The 26,560-nt window shown below is 47.8% G+C and overlaps 1 protein-coding gene across 1 annotated transcript in view; it reads left to right on the forward strand.

The window, feature by feature from the left end:
* The window catches only part of ZNF536 (zinc finger protein 536), a 228,384-nt gene that overhangs the window by 79,491 nt on the left and 122,333 nt on the right, over positions 1–26,560 (forward strand). Inside the window, exon 3 of the mRNA XM_061173614.1 lies at positions 6,921–8,489. Within this exon, the coding sequence (XP_061029597.1) occupies positions 6,921–8,489 (1,569 nt within the window). The remainder of the gene's footprint in view (positions 1–6,920; positions 8,490–26,560) is intronic.

The raw sequence follows: 26,560 nt of genomic DNA on the forward strand, positions 1-26,560 counted from the left end.
TTAGTGAAATTAACTACAGTTTCTAGGTAGCTAACAATGTACCGTATACAGTAGGGCATGGCTAATGAACACTGCAGTGGGTGATATTTCATTATACAAATTAATGCTCACATTTTAATGGGAAAGTCACATAATGAATCTCGGCTTCAGTGACAGCAATTAGAGACACAGATTGTCCCCTTCTGGACAAGACACTGTTTAGCAATAAGCAGCTGTGTGAAAAGTCTTCAGGTTTACAACATATATATGCTTTGGGGGAATTAGTGTACAATTTATATTAATGTACTGAAGCTTCTCTGCAAAGGCACCACCATATTTATCTCTCCTGGTATTAACTAAGTAAAGACATGTATAAAGACTAAATAAATATCAAATAGAGGATGCAAATACGGGAAAATATTAGGTTACCCAACTTAAAAGTGAAAACACTTTTGGGGTTTTAACACACACACACACGAGAAAGTTAGAAACATGAAGCCCTTCTTAAAAGCTTGATAAAGGGATTTCCAACGAGAATAAAATGAATCCCCCTGTTATTTTTGGAGAAGTGCTATAGGGACCTTGCTCTGAATAGTTCCAGAATAACTCCCCAGAACAGTGAGGTTTCCTTGAATATCAAGTGCAAAGTGAGGCTCAGAATGATGAAAGACATGACCATGTAAAAATAGGTACAATGAACTAATTAAACCACTTGGTCATATATTTCTTAAAATTTATGATACAACGACTTGGAGAAGTTATCAATGATATTCCAAAATTGAATATACATCTTATGCCATGTGTCAGTGGGTAGCTGGTTTAATGTAAGATGGTTCCAATAATTTCATTAGACCATGGAATGATGAACTGATGATTTTTTAAATTTATTACGCCTTTTCTAGCAAAACTCTCTTTTCTAGAAATGCATTGTTTGGGCCCACTTCTTATTCCTTTAAAATATTGTGAGAAGTTTCCCCACAGAAACCTACTGTTGTCCTTCCCGGCTTCCTTCAGTAGGTGAATGGCTCAGCGCTGGTCATCCTTTTCCCAGACACAAGTTTCATAGGCCAGACCTGGTCTGCAGAATAGGGTCTTCGGCCCTCTCTGTGTTTGAAAAAGTTTTTAAGTACGTGCCAATATTTTAAAACTGGGATATTGCATGTAGAAATCTGGAAGCAAGGCTTTCCTTAGATAGAGGTCCTTGTGTCCACTGCTGGTGGCATTGGGTGGCGGTGGCCCTCCAGGAGAGGTGGGTGGTCCCCACCCCGCTGTTTCGCACACTCCTGTCATCTGCTCAGCTCTGAAAGCATCTGAGTGTATGGCTCCTGCAACAGGCAGATGCAAAGACATTGAATGCAAACATCGTGGAGGTGACCAGAGGGCTCATGTCACCCTGGAAAGCCTCGGGCAGTCTGTCCGATTCCCCCCAGTAGATTTGGACTCATTTATGGGTCTGAGTGGGCAGTCATTCAACTGGACAGAGCTGCTGGCAGGGTCTGAGGTTGTCTGGGCCACGGGGCCGCACAGAACCTCTTTCCAAGTCTCAGGCAGAGCCCGGCCCGGGTGGGAGCGGGCTGGGCAGCCCACTCACCTGCTCCTTGGCAGAAGCCTGGGGCTTGGTTAGCCTCGGGCTAGATGGGGTGACGCTGACCAAGAAGCAGCTCTTAGCACAGGACTCGGCATTTGTCAGTCGACGAAACCGAAGAGCAGACCTTGACCGTACCTCAGAGCCCGCTGAATGTCCTCACAGGGTTTTCCCACCCAGGCCAGGCCACTGTTGTGAGACGTTTGCCTCCTGAGAGCTCTGAAATGTGCCCTTCAGGGAGGCTGCTTGGGAAACAGCTGGACTGTTTCCAGTGAAAACGAGACCCTTGGGTGGCCAGGCTTCCCCAGGGGGATGTGCTCACCCCTGGCTCTGCCCACCAGAAACGCACCCCAGCCGGGGCTAGTGGTGGTCTCAAAAGCATTTCCTTGTACCCTTCATAGTGATGAAGCCCAGGAAAGGCTTCAAGGCAGAGGACAATAGTGGTTATCCAAATCATTTAGGGGTTATAAAGAAAATAAAATCAGGTTTTTGTTCATTTTTAAAACGAAACATCCAAAGTGGGTGGGTTTATCCCATGCAGCTCACTCTGGAGCATTTATCTGGGGAATTGGGTGGTAGGGGGCAGTCACCCAAATAAAGCCTCTCAGGAACTTGGAGGTGGAGCCACGTGGAGAAACCACTGCGAGGGCTGTTCCAGGGTGTGTGCACGGGCGGTGCATGGAAGGCTTTCTAGAGCCTGTGCAGTCAAAATAATCATTGAGGACTCTCGTTAAGTGGCCCCGAATTTACCAGGGCCTGGATCCTTGGAGGCTCAGATGCTAAGAATGAACCATTCTTGTTTCTCAGATGTGGCCTCTTTTCCCTGGAACAGTGGTGGTCAAGGCCTGTTTTGAACTTTAAAAGAACAGTGGGTCAAGTGAAGAGATCCTCTCCTCACTGTGTGATGTGTGGTGTGTATGTGATGTGTGGGGGGTGTGTGTGTGTGTGTATGTGATGTGTGGTGTGTGTGTGGTGTGTATGTGATGTGTGGTGTGTGGTGTGTGTGATGTATTGTGTGTGTGTGTATGATGTGTAGTGTGTGACGTGTGTGTGTGTGACGTGTGTGTGTGTATGATGTGTAGTGTGTGATGTGTGTGTGTGGTGTGCGTGTGATGTGTGGTGTGTATGTGTGTGTGTGTATGTGATGTGTGGTGTGTATGTGATGTGTGTGGTGGGTGTGTGTGTGTGTGTATGTGGTGTGTGGTGTGTGTGTGGTGTGTATGTGATGTGTGGTGTGTGGTGTGTGGTGTGTGTGATGTATTGTGTGTGTATGTATGATGTGTAGTGTGTGATGTGTGTGTGATGTGTGGTGTGCGTGTGATGTGTGGTGTGTATGTGTGTGTGTATGTGATGTGTGGTGTGTGTATGGGGTGTATGTGATGTGGTGTGTATGTGTGTGTGTGTGTGGTGTGTATGTGATGTGTGGTGTGTGTGATGTGTGGTTGTGCGTGTATATGTGTGTGAGGTGTGTGTGTGATGTGTGGTTGTGCGTGTATATGTGTGTGATGTGTGTGTGTGGTGTGTGTGTGTGATGTGTGGTGTTTGTGTGTATGTGGTGTGTGGTGTGTATGTGTGGTGTGTATGTGATGTGTAGTGTGTGTGTGTGGTATGTATGTGATGTGTGGTGTGTGTGATGTGTGGTTGTGCGTGTGTATGTGTGTGATGTGTGGTTGTGCGTGTGTATGTGTGTGATGTGTGGTGTGTGTGTGATGTGTGGTTGTGCGTGTGTATGTGTGTGATGTGTGGTGTGTGTGTGTGGTGAGTATGTGATGTGTGGTGTGTGTATGTGTGCGATGTGTGGGGTGTGTGTGTGATGTGTGGTTGTGCGTGTGTATGTGTGTGATGTGTGGTGTGTGTGTGTGGTGAGTGTGTGATGTGTGGTGTGTGTATGTGTGTGGTGTGTGTGTGGTGTGTATGTGATGTGTGGTGTGTGTGTGGTGTGTGGTGTGTGTGATGTATTGTGTGTGTGTGTATGATGTGTGTGTGTGTGATGTGTGGTGTGTGTGTGTGGTGTGCGTGTGATGTGTGGTGTGTATGTGTGTGTGTGTATGTGATGTGTGGTGTGTGTGTGGGGTGTGTGTGTGATGTGTGGTGTGTGTGTGGTGTGTGTGATGTGTGGTTGTGCGTGTATATGTGTATGGTGTGTGGTGTGTATGTGATGTGTGGTGTGTGTGATGTGTGGTTGTGCGTGTGTATGTGTGTGATGTGTGGTGTGTGTGTGTCATGTGTATGTGATGTGTGGTGTGTGTGTGTGTGTGATGTGGTGTGTGTGTGTGTATGTGTGTGTGGTATGTGTGTGTGTGCTTCTTTCTTTAATGATCCTATGATATGTCTCCTCTCAAAGTCGTGAGAGCAGGGGCCTTGTCTCTTCGGTTCTTCACTCAATTCCCAGCACCAAGAACAGTACTTGGGGGGTAGGGGTTGCTCATTCAATCGAGACTGTGTGAATGAATCCGTGTGTTTCCGGGTGTGCGGGTACATACATGTATGGACAGGTATGCCTCTGGCATCATTCAGGAGACTTTGTTTAGCCCTTGACATGACTTTTAGAGTTGACATGATGCCATAGAGAACATGTGCTCCGACTTGCCACATTATAGGTCGGGGAAGCAAAGGTCCCAAGATAGGAATGCCCAGTGGAGCAAAAATAACACAGGTTCTCTGTCCCCAGTCCAGACTCTCCAAATGCCTCCTGGGGTCCAGAGGTCCAGACTAGCTTCCCTGCTACACTGTTCCACAGTATCGACCTAAAAGAGTACTTCCTAGGGAGGCCCTATGTAGTGGTTCCCCACCCAGGCACCACAGAGGGTCACGTGGGGGCCTTTGAAAGACCCCAGAGCCCAGTCTGTCCCGGGAACTCAGAATTTCTGCAGGTGGAAGTGGGACCAGGTATTAGCGCTTTTGAAAGCTCCCCAAGCTGCTCCACTTTGGTTTTTCAAAATGTAATGTTTACAGTTTTAGCATCAGAATCATCAGGGGCACTTACTAGAAGCGCCCACTTCTGGACCCACCCCAGACCCGGGGAATCAGAACTGCTCTGCCTTAGGTCCCAGAACTGGTGTTTTATACTCTCCTGGGGATTCAATGCTCAGTACAGTCTGACAACCACTGCTCCAGTGAGCATTTCAAGTGTGTGTCCCTTGGAAATCTACGCACATCTTCCGAGCATCCCTGCAGTCAGCCAAGAAAGGCAGTCCCCACTCCACCCAGGCCTGGAGGGAAGGTCTACATTTTCTCTCTGCAGCTCCTGCTGATGGATGCCCATGCATGCCCTACAAACCTTTTGCCAGATGCACTTAATCGTTTCCAGGTGCACTTTTGAAATGCAATCCGAGTCTCATCCAGTACCTGTAGGCACCTCTGCCAACTCTCACTGCAGGGCCCTCCCCCGGGTTTACATCAACCCGTGGGCCAGGATCTTGAGTTCCTCATCAGGCTCTCCTACCACAAGTCCCACAGACACCCTCTCAGCTTCAGGGGCTGCCTCTTCTCCAACTGGCACTGGACTTCTAGGTCAGCCCAGAAGTACCCTGTCCACAGTGCCCATCCCACTGAGGGTTCCCTAGTCTCCAGTGAGATGTCCAAATAGCAGTGGCTGAAGTGAATCCAAGCCTAACACGGGGATTGACTTCAAAAAGTGGGAAATGCCTGAAGCCATTTGTACCTTTACATCAAAGGGGAGTGAGTCTTCCTCTAGATCCATGTCATTGGTCTAGAGACAACGTGACCTTTGCATTCAGAGAAAGAGATTCCCAGCTGGGAATCTGATGTGTCCAGAGGAAACCTTCAGCTGCTCATAGGAGGGAAAGAGGAGCACATAGCCACCATTTGATGAGGCAGGCATAGCTTCTCCCAGGCTGGAGCACACAGTCTGGAGGTGACCTGGAGTCCTCTGCTCAGAACCTGGGCTGGCGGTCCTCTTATTTACAAAATGCACGCATCCCCCCCACCCCACCCCCAACAAGTGTCTTACCCCCAAATGGCCTATGCCTGGAGAACTGGGAGTCACGGCGTCAGCTGAGACTAGACACAGTAAAATGTCTCCAGAATACACCATTCACCCATGACTTGCTGTTGCTTTTCGATCAGTGTGTTTTACAATAGAATAGAGGAAGCGGTGGGGGATGCTTGAATTTCCTTGGAGAATTAATTGTGGGTATTGACAGGGAGTTGTTGTGAACAAGCTCATGGGAACTCTAACAGTCCCATTCCTTCCAGAGAGCTTTTCGATTCCAAAGTCCAGAGAAGACCCTGGATTGCGAACAAATTCTTGGAATATATTTAAATCCGCATTTGTTTACCCTCCCCTTTTCTTCTCTCCTACAACGTAGGCAGGTCTAAGTTGTATGCTATGGTATCTTTCCCATAGTGGAAAGAACAATAGAAGTTGTGTGTTGGATTTAAATAAATATTTAATTCATGAAAATGATCTTATATGTTTTAAAACAGTCTTTAAAGCTATTTTTATTCTCTAGAAAGTGCTTATTATAGGTAAATTACACATTTTACTACCAGAGCATTAGGTTTGCCATTAGTACAAATTTAAGGCACTACAAAGACCAGTAGATAATGTTAATTTCAAATACAGAAACTAAATATATTTTGTGCCTTTTTATTACTCATTTTCTTTTAAGTTTTATTGACTGCTTTTTATCTTAACTATATGTCTTTACATGCTGCAATCATAATGCACTGTAATGGTATTAATATTTTATAGAATCGGTATTTATAGTTCTTTATTTAGAAACAATGCAGTAGGTCTGCGGATATCTGAGCCCGTCTGGAATGGTGCCCTCCAAATAATGATAAATTACTTGTGCAGTATGCCATTTGCTAATTATATCCATGATTTACTGCAGAGCAAGACTTAAATCATTCATTTCAGTCTTGCGTAACAGTGCCATAAAATTTTTAGGTTTAAAAATGGTTTCCATGTGTATAATTTAAACAAATTTTAGAGCTATTGTATACACAAAATATTGCAACCACCCATTTGTTACATACTTTGTCTTTTTAAACTTCTACTTTTAATGATCACTGTGGTTGAAATTATTATGCTTAATTTTCATAATCATAGCTTTTAAATCTACAGCCGTTTTCACATGTTAGATAAAGAAAAAGATAGCTAATTGTGTGTAGATAGTATGTCATTCCTGAATAGTCCCAAATGGTACAAAATCATTAAAAAAGCTTAAGAGTACGAATTATTCTTCTATTAAAAAACAGTTGTTCTCTGACTAATTATTAGTTTGAGCTGCTTTGTTTCCAAGAACAAATGTTGATCCTTCTAGCCTTGTTCAGCACACCAAAATGAGATTAACACTTTTTTTTTTCTCCTTATACCAAAATCTTGCAGGTGAGAAACCCTACAAATGTCCCCACTGTGATTATGCCGGCACCCAATCAGCCTCCTTAAAATACCACCTAGAGAGGCACCACCGGGAGCGGCAGAACGGAGCCGGGCCACTGTCTGGGCAGCCCCTGAACCAAGACCACAGGGACGAGCTGTCCAGCAAAGCTGCTTTGTTTATCAGGCCAGACATCCTGAGGGGCGCCTTTAAGGGTCTCCCCGGAATCGACTTCAGAGGTGGCCCTGCGTCTCAGCAGTGGACATCAGGGGTGTTCTCATCTGGAGATCACTCAGGGCAGGCCACTGGCTTGTCTTCTGAGGCTCCTTCAGACACTCTGAAAGGTACCGACCTTCCTTCCAAAAGCACCCACTTCTCCGAAATCGGGAGAGCTTATCAAAGTATCGTGAACAACGGTGTGAATTTCCAAGGGTCCTTGCAAGCGTTCATGGACAGCTTTGTCCTAAGCTCCTTGAAGAAGGAGAAGGACATGAAGGACAAAGCCCTATCTGACCCTCCTTCCATGAAGGTCCACGGGGCAGACGGCGGCGAGGAGAAGGTGGGCGGCAAGGCGGCCGCCAGGAAGTCTGAGAAGTCTCAGTACGAGCCCCTGGACTTGTCCGTGCGGCCGGACGCCGCCTCCCTCCCAGGCTCCTCGGTGACTGTACAAGACAGCATCGCGTGGCATGGCTGCTTGTTTTGTGCTTTCACAACGTCCTCTATGGAGCTGATGGCCCTTCATCTCCAGGCCAACCACCTGGGCAAATCGAAACGCAAAGATAGCGCCATCGGGGTGACGGTCAATTGCAAAGACCAAGCCCGGGAGGCCAGTAAAGTGGCCCTGTTGTCCTCGGTACAATCAAGCAAAGAGATGGCGCTTTCCAACATGATGGGGCCTCTAGACTCGGCTTCTGAAAAGATGGCCCAAGGACAGGTCAAAGAGACTCTGGGGGAGCAGAAGGGTGGCCCATGGCCCAGCCACGTGGACCCCACGTTCTGTAACTTCCCGTCAGACTTCTACAAGCAGTTCGGTGTTTACCCAGGTCTGCTGGGCTCGGGGGCCTCCAGTGCCTGCCTCAACAGGGAGCCCGACGGGAAGGCCCACTTGGAAGATGATGCCGCGATCCTGATCCCTGAAACCACAAATAAGAACACTACTGATGACTTCTCGGACATCGCCTCCTCAGAGGACATGGACTCCTCCAAAGGAGAAAACAACGAGGAAGAGGATATCGACACGGAGCCGGAGGTGATGAGCAAGCCGCCTGCCCTGAGCAAGGACGGGGGCAGCGACGGTGGGGATGGCCTGCTGCCTGCAGGCGCCCCACAGCCCATCCAGGGACTGGTCTCCACTCTACCCCAGGCATCGGAGAAGCAGTGGCACAGCCCGGGCCTTCTTCCAGCCCAGGACCCCGTGGCGAGCCTGCCCAAGCCAGAGCGGGGGCCCCAGGGCCTGGAGAAGCCGATGAATGTGCTGTCGGTCCTCAGGGCCTACAGCGCCGATGGCTTAGCAGCCTTTAACGGACTTGCAAGTAGCACAGCAAATTCTGGATGTATCAAGAGGCCAGACTTGTGTGGTAAGTTTTAGAATCCTCTTCCTTTAGTTCATTTCCCAAAACATCAGTGCTGATTTGTGCATTTTTAAAAAATGGGGTAGACTTATCCATGAGCAGATTTTGAACTACACATAAAAAATACCCCGACTATGCTGTATATGCAATATAGACAATCATGAGAGTCAACTTCATTTAGAAGTGTTGGACCTCGTACTTTTGTGTTTCAGTTTGCATCATTGTGATCTGAAATGCCTGTACGGAAGGCATGGAAAAGGGGGCGGGGTCTCACAGTGTGCACTACTCCTGTTTTTAACCCATAACTTGAGGGGGAAAGGAAAAATTTCAAAAAACAAAAAGAGAAAGAGACATGGTAACTTGCAAACTTTTCAGTCTTTTCAACTTATGCATAAGATGCCTAAAGACAATCCCTTACTGCTTTGCTAAGCCAAATCTGCTTTCTGAAACTTTTCTTTATAATGACTTGAGGATACTAAAATCATATCACACTAACCACAATGCAGAAATAAAATGACCCTCTCCAAACAGGGAGATGGTTTGGGGTGTTTGTGATTCATCTTCAGACATACCAAATGGCAGTTACTGTGACTTTGGCCTTCTATTATCGCCTTCTGTCTGTCTGTTTCTTCACCTGTTGTTCGAACAAGAATGTACATTATGAAGTCCCTGGTTAGCAGTATTGTGACCCTGTGTGTCTTGGATTTATGCCTGCCTGATCTTGTTAGCAAACTGGCACTTCTTTACCTCCTTAAAGAATATGGTTACTCCAAAGTAATTCCAGATCTTAAAAAGTAATGCTAGATTTGAAGCCTAGAACTGCATCAAATCAATGTCGGCGTGGGCAGGGAGGATCAAAGTCATTCTCTTGTCACCCAGATATTCTTATTCGAAAGCCTTTCTCCGAATCGAAGCTCAGGATATTATTCCCAGCCCCAAATATCCTCACTAGAGACAAATGACCACGGTACCTTTCCATCTGTAATCTATGAATTAATTTCTGTGACTTTACTTCACTTGTTGAAAAAAGGAAAGAAAGAAGGAAGGAAGGAAAGAAGGAAGGAAGGAAAGGAGAGAAGAAGGAAGGAAAATGGATGGAAGGGAGTAGTAGTTAACTTCTGAATCCTGACATTCCTTTTAGCACAGAGTGGGATTCAGCAAGCTGAGTGGGACTCAGTTCATAATTTAAATTGATGTATTTCTTTTTCCCTCTCCTTCCCTAATTCACTAAGAACTTGATCAAGCAGTCAGAAATATTTTTTGAATTGTCAGAAATCACTAAATGGATTTCTGACAGCTCAAAAAAATATTGACAATTCCTTATGCTGAATGATTCATAAGGCCCCATTAACCAGCACCCCCAGATCTATTTTTAGCCACATACAATTCATTACTTTTGAAGCTGTTAAAAACAATATTTAAAAGAAAGAGAAAAGAGTTTTATGTCAGTCCAATTTTTTTTTTGATCTTTTTTTTTTATTGTTGTTTTTAAGTTTGTGATTGGAGTGCTTTCTTTTTTATTGTTGTTTGGGGTTTTTTTTTTAAGTCTATTTTCAGTTCTTTCAAATACCTACGTAGGACCCATAGTTCCTGCCAGGAATCCATGCATCAGAAAAGATCAAAACCTGGCATGTTTATAAGCTCATTATTATTGAAATGAGCTCATATTACCCCTATTAATTTTCCCATCGTCCTATCAATGCCGAAGGAAGGCTGCCCGCCTTTGAGGAAGCGTGCCCACTTGTGTCCTTTTGCACCAGGCGAGGGTGGAGGGGAAGGCAGCACCAGGAAGCCCTTTCCTCTGAGCTGCAGCTCTTAGGCCCTTTTACCCCCTCCCAGGATAGCAGCTCACCACACTTCCCTGACATTTCCAGGGTATGTGCAAAAAAACTTGCTTAGTCAACCTTTCAGCCATTGGGCAAAAGAGCCTGAGATGTAAGTCGTGGCCTCTCTCCCAAAAGGGGAGTGAAGACCCTCAGGCCAGCCAGGCTCCAAGGCACCTGGTCGCTTCCCAGCGGACGGTCCAGGTCTCACTGCTCCACCTTGAACTCATGGTGAGATGCCAAAACTAACTCCGGCCAAAAAATGCCTATTTTTAGAGCACACAAGTTCTGCATTTCATTTATCCTAATTTCTTCTGCATCCTCCCTCTTGCTTTAGCTTGGGAGCAGGCAAGGAAGGCCCTTCTCTGGCCTTTGTGTTTGCTTGGTTGGGGTGGAAGCCCTGTCCTTTCGCCTCCAGGATGGCCTGACTCTGTCCAGTTCTCATTCCCCCTTCCCATACCTGGCCCACCATAATCAAAATCCTCTTCTTGTTTTCTTACTGGCTGCTCTGACCCAGGAGGGCCAGGCATATTCATCCTTCCTAAGAGTTGATATCTGTGAGGAAAACTTAAACCCACTGAGCTACAAAGGGGGCATTTGAGGACATTTTTTCTTACTGCCTAGTTTACTGCCTTTCTAGCATTGCAAAAAGCACAAACGATAGTTGAAAACTTCAAACTCCCATTGGCTTGACTTTGCCAGGGTGGAAATGATATTGGCACAAGGAATCAAATATTCCTAATGTTTATTCCCTCCTCTCTGCTCCACTCAGAGTAGATATGGATTTCCAAACTGGCCCACCAGCTTAATAGCTGGTTTCCTCAAGAAGCTGGGCTTTGCCTAACCAAAGAATTATTCTGATAGTTCTCAACTTAAGAGAGTTTGGGGTCTGATTTTATCTGGTTAGTAAACCCAAATCCCCACTTTGACGCCCTTAGAAACAGGCTTGTGGGAGGAGCTAATGTCTGTCTGTTTCTATTCTCATGGGTGTAGAAGTGTTAGAAGAAGCATCAGTAAAGATGTTGTTCAAATCACATAGACCCCCCCCCCCCGACCCCCCCCACTAGAGCTCAGTGGCTCTGCTGACACATGCTGGTGAGTGGAGAAGGTGGCTTCTAACCCTAAGTCTGTGGGTGATCTTCATGCTATAGGCTCTACTTCTGGATGCTTCCTTAATTCTGCATGCCTGCTTTCTGACTTTTAAAACTCTGGTCTTTCATTCCTTGGTGTCATGGACCTGGGGTCCTGGACAATATGCACTGCCCACTGCTAGGCAACCCAGCCAGCCGGGTAGGGGAGGTATGTAGCATGTGCCAACGTTGAGAGCTTGAGCATGAATTTTCAAAAGATCAGAGGCACGCTACAGATGATCCCGAGGAGGAGATTGAGCCATCTTGGATTAAGCTGAAGGACATGCACTGTTGCTTCTAGAGTGAGTCAGTTCCCACTCTGGGCCTGATCTTGTTATAAGAAATCCTGCTCCAATCAAAGTCCCCATTTCGTGAGGTGGTTTCTAGACTCCAGGCATGGCCCTACCTTTCTTTATTCTGTTGAAGAGCATAATGTACAAGGGTACTCCCGGCCATTGGAGAACTCGGATGTGCCCTCAGGTTTTTTGGGAATGCGTTTGACCTTGGTTTTGTAATGGGACAAGATCCACGTGAGTATTTAATAAGGGGGGCAAGGGCAGACCAGGGCAGCGTCACATCCACTGACAAGACAAGGCAGGCAGCCCCTTTGTCCAGCCTGAGAAATCTGACAAACTATTGGGACAGCCAGTAGCTCGGAGATCTGAGAGTGCTCTGGTGGGCCCTAGTCAGCACAGAGGCTGGGCTGCACAGCACCTGGGGGGCTGGCTGCATGGCCCAGGTACAGAGCTTGCTTCACTCCGGAGTTTGTGGATTTAGAAAGCAACCCTTACTTTTGCTTTTGAACCTGAGACAGATGTCTGGGAGCCATCGTGTATTGAGTCTTGCAAGCAGAGTTTGCTCTGTGTTCTTTGGTGAGCCCAGGGGTAGGGTTGATGGGGAAGAACTAAAATCAAATTAAGGGAACATGAGTGAGAAGAGTGCAACCCCCTTACTCTTCGAAGCTCTGCTCTGGAGTTACCGCCACTCAGGGAAGCCCGGCTGAGTGAGGAGAATCTATCAGCTTGTCTATTGTGGGCATGAGGCCCTTGTGTCGTGTCTGCCAGACCAAGTGACCCACCAGACCGGGGAGGAAGCCAGTGAGAAGGCAGGGTCATTACCAGCCATAGTCCCAGTATTCCCAATTGGGGGGAAACTGGCTTCCCTGACCCAAATTATGCCTGCGACACTGGATTCTCTCATAGCAACGAGAAAATTAGGACTCCCTTCCTGAAAAAAAAGATGGGGTCCATTTAAACCTCTGTACCTCATGTGTTCTAAAATGTGTGATGAAATGAACCAGGATAACAAAGCTGAACTCTTTTAAAATGTGACTCTGTCCTCCAGAAACCTTGTTGATTTCTCAGCATAGGCAGTCTGAAAACATTCAGGGGTGGGCAACTGTTTTCTTAGAAGGCCAGAGAGCCCTTAGGCTTGCAGGCCCTGTGGTCTCTGCTGGGCAGCACAAAGCAGACAATAAGCGATAAGGAAGCGAATGGGCATGGCTGCGTTCCAATAAACTTCATTTACTAACACAGACAGTGGGCTAGAATCGGCCCACAGATCCAAGTTTGCTGGCCCCCGCTCTAGTATAAAGAAGGTTGTGTTGATGTGGTCACCCTAGAGAAGACATGTGAAAACTGTCCTCTGCTACCCCACTGGCCAGTGAGATGATGCAGGCAGGACCCAGGTCAGCAGCTACGACGTTCCATCTATTGCCATTTAATGCCAGAGATGTGAGAGATTTTCCAGAGAGAGAGAGAGGACTTGTAGACCCAGGTGGCCTGGAGTAGCTATTTCTGGAAGGTCACATCTCTACCTATGCATCAGAGACTTCCAGGGCTCTGAAAGGCTGCCCCCCATCATGGCCAATGCGGGCAGAGGAGGAAGACACAGGAGCTCTTTCTTGGCTCTGAGGTGAGCTTGATGGACAGAAGTGTGAGGATAAAAAGAGGCAATGGATGTATAAGAGCTTGGATAAATGGTTCTCAGTTGAGCTGGTATTTTCTGGAAGAGGTGAACATCGCATGAGGCTATCGCAAGGAGATGATGTCACTGCCCAAATGTCTTTTGGTTGCAGTCATCCCTTTAGCACTGAGCAGGAACAAATCTTACTTTCCATCAAGGTTATGGAGACACATCTTATTTCCTTGGGTCTGCCTTGCCAAGTCATTGATAGCGATTTCTTGGTATGTGGGAACATTAGCTTAGAAGACAGTTCTGGCAATTTTGTGTTGACATCTCATTGCCATGGTCTCACCATTTCAGTTTCTACCCAATTCTTCTCCTGTTAGAAGGCAAGTGCTTTGGAGTAGGAAATAAGTCCTGCCTCCTCAGTCTTTGGCCAATAAATGGCTAAGGTCTGTGGTCCGTTAGGGATTTCCAAGGGAGCCGTGGTGGTGTATGTGAAAACACTGTGAGCACTGCATATGTGTGTATGAAGACACCGGAGCATGGGCTACTGGTGCACAGCCTATGACAGTTGGTACATTTTTGTGGATGATCTTAAGTTCTAAGGTGTGGCCCTGAAGCCAGCAGGTTCTAATGGAGAAAGGAGGTTAAATTAGTTAAATGGCCCAGGAAGAGAACCACAAAATCCAAATTTGCCAAGCGGACAGGCGCCCAGGCTCAGCCAACACGTGTGAAGGCAGTGAGCCTAGGCGGCCCAGGGAATCTCTGTTGCAAGGTCTTGTCTCTAGAGCTGCCATGCTTTATTTAAAGCCCGATGAGCAATCATCCTCCTCTTCCTCTTCTTCATGAGATGATTCTCCTATGTGATGGCTTGCAGAGACTGTGGATAAAGCACAACTTTTGCACCCGCTTTCTTTGCCCGATTTTATCAGTTACAGGTTGGTCTTTGACTTCCATAGTCCAGCCTGCTCCCAGTAATAGTGTGTGTACAGGGCCTGATGTCAGGCCTCAGTAGGGAGGACCACTTGGCTTGTCCTGAAGTCCAAGGGCAGATCCTTTCAATTAATGCACATCACCACCCCTCCTGCCTGCTCTGCCCAGGCTGGCTGCCTCACAACTGGCTGCAGAGCCTTTCCCTTTAACTCTGGTGGGACAAAGCACAGGTGCTGTCCCCCGGGGTCTCCCACAGAAACCAGCACCCTGGGCAGGCTCTCCCCTGCCCTCATCCAGAGGCTCTCCTTGTGCACCATGTTGACGAAGAGGCATCCTCTTCGGATGGCAGCCCTCTCCAAACTCTTTCGGCATTCTACTCCTCCTCCCCTTTTCCCTCTTTTTAAGTTAAATGGGAATGCCACTGACATGATGTCGTTTGCACTGCAGGATGACAGAACTGTTGTGTGAATACCATTGTATTTGCCAAATGGTCCACTCGTCATTTCAGAACAAACAAATGGATGGTGTCTGTAAGTCGGCAAACACTGGTGACATTTAGCCTTGTTTATGTTCCTTTCCTTTTGCTGCATATTTTTGGCTCCAAAAGCTACCGTCTGAATCAACAGTGCCTCCAAAGCAGGAGAAAAGTCTGGTAGCTTTCATTTTGGTTGCCGTGTCCATGTTCTCTTTGGATCACGTGATACCTACTGCCCAGGATCAAGCCTGAGGTGGGAGAAGAGACCAACCAAGCTCTTTGGTTCAAAACATATATACAATGTTTCTCCTCCCTAATGATGACTTCAAATTGGGAGGGAGGAAGAGAATGCTGAGAGAAGAGAGTGTTGTCAGAACGGACACCCACATCCCTGGGGAAATGAAAACTTTCCAGGCAGGCCCAGCCACTGCCATATGCAATAGGAGCACATTAGGACCCCATGGCTGTCTTGAGCTGTGTGTGGGTACTCTTGGGCTTAAGTTCTGGGGTCTACCTTCTTAGGCTACTGAATCAAAGTGGTGGTTGGCACGGGCAGCCATCTAGCTGCCACATGTGCCACGGACCACATCTTAACTGCTGAAGGAATCAGGTTCTTTGTTTTTTATTTTCAGATGCTACGTGCCAAGCCCAGGTTTCAAATAAGTAGTAATTTTCTCCTATTACTTAGCACTGATCAACAACACCTCTACATCTAATTGCCAACCTGCTCTAATCACATGGGCTCTTCTTGCTTTAGCCAGAGACAGAAGGACCAAATTTTATAAATATTGCTTTATTGTCATTATCCCATTAAACAATTAGGGAATGTGGCCCTGCCCTTGCTTTCAAATGCCTCTAGCCCACGTGGTTTCTGGATTGTTTAATGAATCTGCACATTTTCTTGCAGGTAAGTGACACCCCCTGTTCTAGTCGGTCTAGCTGGACTTGCCCTTGTCTGTTCGTGCTCCTCGGTGGCTATCTGCAGCTTGTTAATCGTGTAAAGTCAAGAGAAGAATGTATACACATATGTGTGTTGAATAAATAATTACTATTGGCATAGGTATGTGTATACACATGGCACACCAACCTACGGTATATATAGCAAAGAATCAGGGAGGCTAAAAATACTGCCCCATATGTTCCACTATTAGCGGAGGATGGTGAAGGCTTAGTAACTTGAACGGGAGAGAAAATTCCCTCCGAGTCATGAATTCTGCATGACACACGCTGGTGGATTCGAGGTCCCTTCACCTGTGGAAACCCTGATGGGGGGCCTGCTCAGCACAGCTTCTAGAGGCGGGCCCTGCGATGGTCTCGTTGGCATTACTGCTTGTGTCTGATTGTCCTGTATTTTGTAACACTTTAGAAGAATACAGAAAAGTGCAGTAATTATCTTTCTCCATAGTATTTAAGCAGTAATATTGCTAGTTTAATATTGTGTCAGGTCGTCATGTTAACCAGGAACAGATGACAGTAAAATTCCAGTGAATAGCACCTTGATATCCACTCCTTAAAAATGGTGATTGAAGCAAAATGTGTAAACTTGTACCAGGTTATCGTGTGCTTTGGAATAGAGTATTGTTGAAGTAATTAGAAGATATATGAAGGTGTTCCTGGTAACGAAGGCATGTAAGTTATAATAATTGTAGCTTTCTGAATAAGTGTCAAACTATATCTTTAAGTGTGCTGTATGCTGAGTTACAAGTTAGGTCATTTATGAATGGAATGTAAAACAATACTAAAAATGCTTCAATAACTTATCTTGGTATTGCTAATAAAAAAAAGCTGTGAAACATTAGTGCAGTTTTGAGTCATTATGTTAATTCACTCCACAACACCCTCCACCCTTTGACATCCCTCTGTCGGGAGCCTCAACAGGACATTCAGGGAAACTAGTGATGCTGTCCCATGGTTTGTTTTCTGGGTCACCTAACTGCATTTTCCACCCATCTTTAAGTGGACCCAGGAGTTACAATTCCTAAACATACAAATGTCAAGGCACCTCCTGATTTGGGTGGGGTGACCGTGGCGGGTCCAGGGAGCGCATCTCTCTGTACAAGTGTCTCTCGGGTGCGTGTCTAGACCGCACGATGGCTCACAGGCCCTGTGGGGGTCTGTGCAGGCCGCTGTCCCTCATCCCTGGTGTGAAGGACTACATCTGCCCGGCCTTCCTGCAGCAAATCATAACATTTTCTTTTCATCCTTTGAAGAGTAGTTTTACATGGAAAGGTACTTGGAATTGTTGGAGTGTGGAGTATTTTTGTCCACTGAGATATTTTGGTTGTGCCCTGGTCTGTCGTAACACGCTTCTGTCCGCCCCGCCCTCAACCCCATCATGGCAGGAAAGGTGCAGGAAGGAAGGATTTCACTTTTCTTTTGTATTGCTTAGTTTTTTTGTCCATGGGCTGGACTTCAGGCCCCTGCCACTTCAACGGTGTTTTCAAGCTTCTCTGATTGGGTCTGTTTTGTAAACTTCTAAATTCCATGCTCACTCAGTTCCCTGGCTAACTGCTCCGGGCGGGGGGAAAGGTATCATCATCGTTTGACAGAATCCCAAGCCCCAAGCTTGGTCCCCACACTCCAGATAAACAAAGTGTCCTGTGTACAAGGGGCTGGAAGCCCAGAACTGTCCATTTGAACAAGCCTGGCCTTAGCAGCAGGACAACCGTATCACCTTGACTGCTGGAAGCATTCCCTCCAGTATTTCTCATGAAAGCTGTTCATGTGATCCCAACCCCAAAAACCATATAGTACAGGATTAGATTGTCTCTTATTTGGGGTAAGAGGTGACAAGTGAGAGGTTTGGAGTCTGAGAATATGATTCTGTTTACGTGAAGCTGAGAACACGGGCTGTGGGTTCTTATGGAAAACGTGATGGACCCCCAAATGCCCAGCCAAGGTAAAGCGAAGTGACCCCAGCCACCAGGTCTTGGTCCATGGCCACATCGACCTGAGCTAGCTTTCACCAGCAGGGTGTAGGCACAGCCTGAACCAAAAGAGAGACTCCGGTGGAATTTCGTCTTTGTTTCCAATGACCCCCGAGTCTGGGGAACTGCCCTAGGGACGAGAATTCATCTCTGCCCTTTCCTGGGTCCCCGCCTCCTGCTGGCCCCCGAGGCCTGCATCACTTCCCCATGCACACCAAGCCTCTGTGAGGGGTGCTGTGTGCTCCCTCCTTCAGGGCCTGAAGCCACGTTGGGTTTTAGATGCCACATTCGCGGCTCCCAAGGAGGGGTCACCACCATCCAACTCTGTGAAGGCAAGGGGCACCCTCTGCACCCCCCAGACCCATGCCTCCAGCCTGGAGATGTGGCCAGGACCAGAGGGCTCTGTTGAAGGGCTCAGGGTTGAACACATTGCCCCTGGCTCTGTTCTTCATTTCCAGCCACGCGAATCCTTGCTGACACCACAGCACTGGCCTTGCCAGTCCGGCAGGAATGGGGCTGGGGGTCCAGTGCAGCATGAGTGGCCGGGCCTTGGCAACAGAGGCAGAACCGCTGCAGGGAACAGGTCACCCTGGCTTCTCACCCGGATGGCAGGAAGGCTCCCTCGAGCCCCTTATTCAGGCGTCTGTGTTCCCTGTTCCCTCCACAAGGGCCCAATCCCCCTAAGGGGGTCTCCATGCATTTCCACTTCAAAAGCAGGGGGTATTTCCTGGGTTGCCCCCCGGGGGACTTCTCAAGCTTAGAGGAGACCTTTGTGGATTCTCTTCTCCTGTTTTTTATGAGCCTCCTCTCCGCTCTCATTGCATGACCCTCCCTCGCCCTGCTCTCCCCATTCCCACCCACCTCCCCCTCATTCCCCTCATTCCTGCTGCCTCTGGGGAAGAACTCCCTTCTCACCAGTTGAGTGTTCTTGGGAACATCCTGTCTGTGGCTGTGAGGGAGCTGGGTGCATCCAGGCCTCTGGGGTGAGCTGACCTCATTCACAGCTCAACGTGGGGGCCGGCTGTCCTGTTTCTGGAAGCCTGCCACCCCACCCCCGCCAATCCCCACATGGCATTATAACAAGCCCGACCTGTTGGGACTCAGATTTGGGGCAGCCCCAAGCATCTCCTATTTACTCTGCCCTTGGCCCTACGGCCTAAACCCTTCTAAGCAGCGATGGCCCACTGGTCTGAGGTGGAAAGAGGCCCCCTTTGTAGAGGAGAGTGGAGCTTCAAGGAGGTAACTGTGCCGTGAGATGGGACAGGCTGAGGGAGGAGAAGGCGCTGTGCAGCTCATGGTGAAACCCGGTCTTCAAGTCCACGTCTTCAATTATTCGTGCTGCGAAATGTGTTTTCTTTGATGAAATTCAAAGGCTCTGGTGCGGGGAAAAAGAATTTCAACTTTGGGAGACGATTACTGCCCACCTATAGTCACTTTTTCTCAAAGACACATCACGATGATTAAACTACGTCCCTAAATATGCAGCCGCACGTGGGCAGTGTTGCCTCTGATTGAGCAGATTCTGCTTCTTGAGCAAACAGCGTGCATTTTCGAGGTTAAAGTTGGGGAACTCTGCACAGCTATTTCGTTAGCAAAAATCTCCATTTGTGCACCCGGAGATCGGCTGGCTTATGAGGAGTTTGTCTTTCATGCTCTTTGTGGAGTTGTTCAGACACACCCATCTAATGGTAACCCACTGCTCACAAGGTTAAGTTTTCTTTTTGAACTTCTGTTGTTGTCGTCAAATTAATATAATATGCTCTCAATTATCCACATAAAAGGAGAAAGGCAACCAAGCGGGGAAAGAAAATTTGCAATTAATTTACCAAATTATTGCTCTTTTTATATGATGGACAAGTCGCTTTTCTCTTTTGACTCAAGTATTTTGTACGTCTTGGGGGGAGTGCTAGGGCAAACACAAGGACGAGCCATCCAAGGTGTCCCTGCACCTGGGGCCGGGATGGAGGCTGGTGTCTACTGGGGTGCAGAGGCCTTGGTGTTGAATCAGGGGTTCACAGAATGTGGGGTTCTTTCTTGTCAAGGAGAGTCCATCTATCTTCTCAGTCTTCTAGGAGCCCATTGCTCACTTAGTTGGGGTCTCCCAAGAGCAGACCTGAGATAAGGACCTGGGTGCAGGTCATTTATGTGGGAGGCGATCCAGGGAGGCATGGGTGAGGGGCCTAACAACAGGGTTGCCACTGCTCAGGGACTGGGCTTTGTCCCCTGGGGGTCCTCTAGGACACTATGTGAAGTTCATCTCAGAATCACCCCTGAGGGCTGAAGAAGCTCTGCAGCTCTCAGTCAGTAGTTGAGGGTCACTGCAGCTCACCCAACAGCCAAGCAGTCTTCTCATGGTCAGAGAGAAACAAGAGGCCATTGCGTCCCAGGGAACCAGAGGGGAAGGGGTGGGGCACTGACAGCATCCACCACAAGTGGGAACCCCTTGACCTGAAGGTTTTTACACCCCGGTGCACTGCAGAGGGCCACCAATCTTCCAGAGCCCAGGATGAGGGCAGATACACACTCCAAGATGCCTTGTGGGAAGGGAACTGCAGATTTTAAATATTGAGACGTGCACTCAGCTTAGGACCAGGCTTCCTGGAGGCTGGATGGAGGGCAGTGTCTATAGCACTTGAGCTCCAAGGAGCTTGGACAAGTCCCCTCAGTACCCTCTTGTGTCTCAAATTCTATGGCTTTCAGGATCCCTTGTAGCTTTTACTTTTCAGGTGACCCTCTAGGACCTGGTCAGTCCTCGAGTCCTCATGAGCACTCACTCCTGCAGGGCCCCAGATGTGGGTGCCCAACTGGTCTTTCCACAAGCACATGAACATGTGGGGTTTCAGTTTGGGCACGGGGCATGTGAATACTTGCTTCATCATCAAGACATTTTTATTAACTCATAAGAAGAGCATCAAGGCATTTCTCTTTTAATTCTGGAAGTCAATCAAAATATTTTTTTTAAAAGAGGGAGTCAATAAAGCTGAATCTTTGGGTTCATAGTAGTGCAAGAAAAACCTGATTATTTGACTTTTTTTCTTTGCCATTTTCCAACCTCTTGTATTCACAACCGAGCTTGAGAAGATAGTATTTTTCATGATGATTAAGGTTTCCTCAAGTGCTTTACAGATATCAATTTTATAATCTATTGTGTCCCTCTTTGGAAAGTATGTAGGCCCTCTTGGGAGCCCCCCACTCCCACCCAACACTCCAACCCAGTAACACTTAGAGGGAGAGGAAGGAGGTATGGAGACATGAGGGGTCATGCCGTACTCCATGCATGGGGCACAAGGAACAGGTCGCATCCTCCTCCATACCTGTGACCTTTCCACTCTCCCATCCTCAGAGTTCCTTTGGCCACTCAAAGTGGCAAGCAGTTGGCTAGCAAGCCCCCCTAGTTTGGGGCAGTGTGTACTATCTCCAACTTTGAGCCCCTCAAGTCCTTGGCTCTTTGCTTTTGATTGAGTGTAACTTGATTGCCTCTAGTTTTTCATCCATCCAAGGATACACTTGTGTACCCTTGTACATCCTCAAGACAATAAAATGAATATGAATAAGTTGGAAGTTGGCAAGTCACCCACATTTTAGTTATTTTAGGATTTCTGCTGCCGTGCAGGTCTCAGGCAGGGCTCCCATGAGGACTCATACCCCCTAAGACCTTGCTAAGTGGGTGGAGAATCTGGGTAGATTACTGCAAAGCTGGGAGCCCCTCATCCTTGCCAACCTGTACTCACCACATGAAGGCCTTTGTCTAGACAGCCTCACTGGGATTCTTTTCCATCCTCAGCGTGAACACCTCCACAGAGGAAGCTGTGCTATGTCTCAGTGATCCCATTCCTGGGATGTGCAGACATCACCCCTGTTCACTCCAACTGAGCTCTTTGTCCTGTTTTCTAATGCTGCAAAGGATTGACAATTAGGAGATTTTTAAAAATTTTCTAGTGGTCAACTGGTAGGAATAGGATTCTTGTACCATGGCTTTTTGCTTTACATGGAAACTTTGGAAGTGCTGTCTCAAAATCACACTCAGGCAATTAATTTTAAGTCACAGGGGAATTTTCTTGAGGGCTTTGGGATACATGCCCTCACAAAGTGAGTTATCCTCTCTCCTTTGAACAGGCAAGCACCTGGATTTCCCTAATGTTGGGTGGTTTTGTGAAGCCCCAGCTCTGTTTCATGACACTGGGTTTTTCTACAGGAGATGCCTGAGTGCAGAGGCAGGCTGACCACAGCATCCTGGAACACATGGGAGGGAGAGGGTCTTTGGATTTGGGGTGGGGCGTGAGGGGCTACCCGGTGGTGGGAAGAGAGGGGCTTCCCTGTGGTCACAGTGCTCCCAGTCGGCCTTGCCCAGGCCTGACAGCCTGAGAGAGCCGGGGAGCAGGTGGGCCCTGTAGGCCTCGGAATCCCCAGACTGGACGTTCTCCAGCCACCTGTCCCAGGGACAGTCTGGAGGGGTGGGCAAGCCCCAGGGGCCTGGGATGGGAGGAAGGGAGGAGAGAGAGCGCCACAGTGGGACCAAGAGCAGAAAAGACCAGACAATGAGAGAGGGGTGAAGAGAGGGAGACAGAGATGCGGATGGAGAGAGAAAGGAGAGAGGAGGAGGTGAGGTCAAAGAGGAGAGTAGGGAAAAGGCGTGAAAAAGGGAAACTGGAGACCTGGGAAGATAAAAGGGCAGGAAAGGAGACAGTAAGGGGAGAGAAAATCAGTATGAACAGAGTAAAAGAAACGTGGTAAAGGTGGCCTCTGGAGGAGTGAGGAGAGTGGGAAATAGAGTGAGAAAGAGGAAGAAGAGAAAAGCCAGCGGAAAGGAGAGGATGGAGGCAGGGAGGAACCTTCCGGAAGCCGCCCGGGGTTTGGAGGTGCTGCTCGGAGGGCCTGCTTGTGTGGGCAGCGCCAGGGTGCTCACCGCCTGGGTGAGGAGGTTGAGTGGCTGGGCCGGGGGAGAGGCCTGAGAGCAGAACCTGGTGGCCCAGGCCGGCTTCCCGGCAGCACCCTCCGCCTGCTCCCCAACCTCCAGCTTCAGGAGGAAGCGCTGCTGCAGCTCAGTCAGAATTCTTTACAAGATAATGGTCCATTGTTTGCACTCAGACAGATGTTGACTGTGGGAACTTTGTGTGTTATGCTCCTTTCCCTGCTCTGTCTTCACTGGGTGCAGATGGGATCGAAGTAATGTGAGTTATTATTCCCAGAATTGGAAATTCAGAGGCGCCTCCCCCCCAGCCTAGGCTTGGCTGGGCAGCTGAGCTGGGCCGGCACCAGTCAGGCAGGCAGTGTGTGTGGGGGGAACAGTCGCTGCTGGCGGAGGGGTCAGCCCCCGGGGCCTGTGGTCCCCCTTCCAGTCCCTTGAGGCAGCCTGTGATTAAGAAGGTCTTGTTTCCTTGAGGGGCGGGTCGGTGCAATCGCCTTTTCTGGCGGACAGGAAGGGCACTCTCTGATTAAGATGCACTTGCTGTTTGTTGAGTCAGGAGGTCACCATTGACATCTCAAAAGGAAGGTGGCCATCTGGCCCTCTTCTTGCCAAAAGGAAAGAGCAGTCCCTCTGGGGTGGGGGCTTTGTAGCCCCTCTTTATTTAAACTTACGAGAAGGCTTCCTCTCGTCTTCTGGGGTCACTTGGAGGGCCAGATCTGGACTTGTGACTCCCCCCTTCCTCCCCCAAGGGTGGGGTTGGCCAGATGAATGCCTGTCCACCTACTGACCCAGAGAGAGCCTGTCCTGCAGGAGGAAAGATGGGGCAGTGTGGAAAGATGTCCCTTTTACTTATGGACTCGGTCCTAGCCTCGCCCTCCAGGTAGGCGGGCCACCCCAGTGTCGGCCCATCTTCACGGGAAGGCCCCCACACCAGCTGGTCCTTCTTCAGCCTTTCTGGTTCCCAGTCACTTCTGCATAACCAAACTCACCTGGTCAGCAGAACCCATCTTATGAATGAGGAAACTGAGGCCACGACACGTCAGGTGACTTGCCCAATGTTATTTTTCTACTCAGTGGAAAAGCCTTCCAACTTCTCAAGTCGTGAGCATGCTATTTAAGAGCCTCTCTGAGCCCCAGCTTAGTCAGTGCACACGGGCACCAGGTGACTGCCCTGCAGCATCAGGGACAGCAATTTACGGAGACACATGTGTCTGGTGCTGCACTCCGAGCCTGGCAAAGAGCACATGCTAGATGATAGCGATTGGTATTATCAGCTATATTATACCTCTTCTATAATATGTAGTTGACCCTTGACCAATGCAGGGGTTTGGGGTGCTGACCCCCACACAGCTGACAATCTGTGTATAACTTTTCACTCCCTACAAAACTTAACTACTAATAGCCTACTGTTGACTGGAAGCCTTACCCATAACATAAATATTTAACACATATTTTGTACATTATATATATTATATACTGTATTCTTACAATAAAGTGAGCTAAAGAAAAGGAAATGTCATCAAGAAAATCATAAGGAAGAGAACATACATTTACAGTACATACATATATTTATTGAAAAATATCTACGTGTAAGTGGACCCGAGCCGCTCAAATCCATGTTGTTCAAAGGTCAACTGTATTGCATTTCCAATATCAGGCTCTGACAAAAAAAAAAAAAAAAGAGTCAAAGTAATACAATATCATAGAGTCACATTTGGATGCTAAAACCAACCAGTAGTGGAAACGAGAAAGCCACTTTCATGGCAGCTGAGTGGAATCAGGCCTGCCATTTGGAGAGGAAGTCTGATGACCATCACTCCTAATGCTGCCCCCGCCCCCTGGATGTCTTGAGAAGTTACCAGAAAGCAGTTATAACCCGGAGGTTTTGTCCCATTCCAAACCCAGCATCTTGGCTCTGGTGTTTAAGGACAGTGACAGTTTCCTCCTTGATCTCTCCATGCCCAAGGAATGATCCCCTTACCTTCACCTGCAGCATCGGGACTTCTGAGCTATCTGTCCCTCCATCTACCAAGTTTGGTTTTAAATAATAAATACTTAACTATGTGCCAGGGCCAACTCCCATTCTAAATACCTTACATATATAATGCAAATGTTATTCTTTCATTTAATCCTTATAAAAATCGCGTGAGGTAGATGTAATTTTTATTCTTCCAATTTTACATATGGGGAAATGGAGGCACAGAGAAGCCACTTACCTTACCCAAGGTGACTCAGCAAGTAGGTGAGGAGGCTGAGATTCAGCCAGGCAGTGGAGATCCCTGAGGGTGACATTTTGCTGCCTCACCTTGTGGTGCTTTCCTGTGCCTTTCACCCTTGTTTGGGATGTGTCAGAAATGAATAAACCAACCAACCAATAAATAAAAATCGCCTGTTCTTGCCATCTTGTAGCTCTGGGTCCCAGGAGAAGATGCGGCAATTTCAAGCAGAGATTCCAGTCACAGACAGAACCTGGGGCTTGTCATCCAGGAGTAAGCAGGATGGGGCACTGGGTGTGGTCAGGTGTGCTCCATGTGACCAAGCTGGCCTAGAACTTGCCTGTGACCCTGAGCAGGTCTCTTCCCATCCCCTCGGTGTCCTCACCTCCTCATCCACTGGATCATCCCAAGATTCCTTCCATCTCCCAGTCGGTGAATTAATTATTCTTAGGAATGTATTTATTATACTTCTCAGCCTCAGGGAAAAAACTGTCTCCCTCGCCCTCCCCAAAGTGAGAGGGCCTCAAGGAAACCTGACCCCTCACCTTGCAATTGTTCCCTGAGGTCCAGGTGGGGGAGAGTGGAGAGTGGGTGGCCCAAGGCACCAGTGGACCCTCCAGACGGGGGCTGCCATGGGCCCAGCCCCCAGCTGTGAAAGCAGCAGAGGTCAGATTAGGATAATATTTATCAACCCTCTGCTCACCGTGTCAGGCTCTGACCAAACCCCAGCATCACTGGAGGTCACAGATCCTGTCTTTTAAGGTCCCACAGAGCCGCTTCACATGCGACCAATTACCTCTGTCAAGCAGGAGAAGGCGGTCCCGCCTGGTGGGTGGGATCTGAACTTGAGCTTCCCGAGGTCGACGACGGGGATCTTAGGCCTTTGAGCCTGTAACTCCCCTATAGCCAGACCTTTTCTGTTAAAACTGTTTAAATTACAAACCAGTAATAAAAGGATCATATGTGTTTCCCACCGAACAGGTTCTTTAGGGCTATTATGATAATTAAAAACATATGGTGCCTGTGCCAGTCAGAGGGAAACCGCAGATGTACAAATTAGGTATTATATACGGGTTTTCTGCTCCTGCCCTTTTAAAAACGTCAACTAGAGAAGTTTAAAGAGATAAAATGGCAATTGTGCAGATAGTAGGTAGCATTTGGGTTTTAGAATCATTAAATACGTAAACCCTTTTCTTTAGACTGAATAGGAATAAATGGCTCCTCATCCAGGAAGGAGAGGAGAAAAGCACTGAGGGCCGGAGTTTACGGGGAAGAGGCCACGTCTCCACCTCACAAGGTCCTGGATACCATGGAATCGTTCACATTTTTTATGATGTTGTTCTGCACAGACAAAGAGGGTTATGTGTATCAAATATTGAATTATATTAAAATTGGATTGATGGGAGCAAAGATAAGGATTTCTTTACATTCAACTTTTTACTTCTTGAAAGGCAAAGATGCAAGTATTGATTAATCTAGAAATAGTCATTTGTTTTAATTTAAAATATATAATTGATTTTGAGAAGGTGATAAATACTGCTAAAAACAAAAAAACGTTGGGAGGGTTTTTGTGGCTCCCTGTCAATGGCTTTCCAATGCAGATGTACAGTACAAGTCAGGTTCTGCTGAGTTGTTTGTATTGAAAAGATGTTGGGCTGGCTGGGGACCCTGGCAACATCCAGCCATGCTTTGGGGCGGCAAAGAGGATGCACTGGGCCCGGGTCCTGATGCACTGGGACCTGGGCTCAGTGGCCAA

The sequence above is a fragment of the Eubalaena glacialis genome, chromosome 18 (assembly GCF_028564815.1).
Source record: "Eubalaena glacialis isolate mEubGla1 chromosome 18, mEubGla1.1.hap2.+ XY, whole genome shotgun sequence".
Lineage (NCBI taxonomy): Eukaryota > Metazoa > Chordata > Mammalia > Artiodactyla > Balaenidae > Eubalaena > Eubalaena glacialis.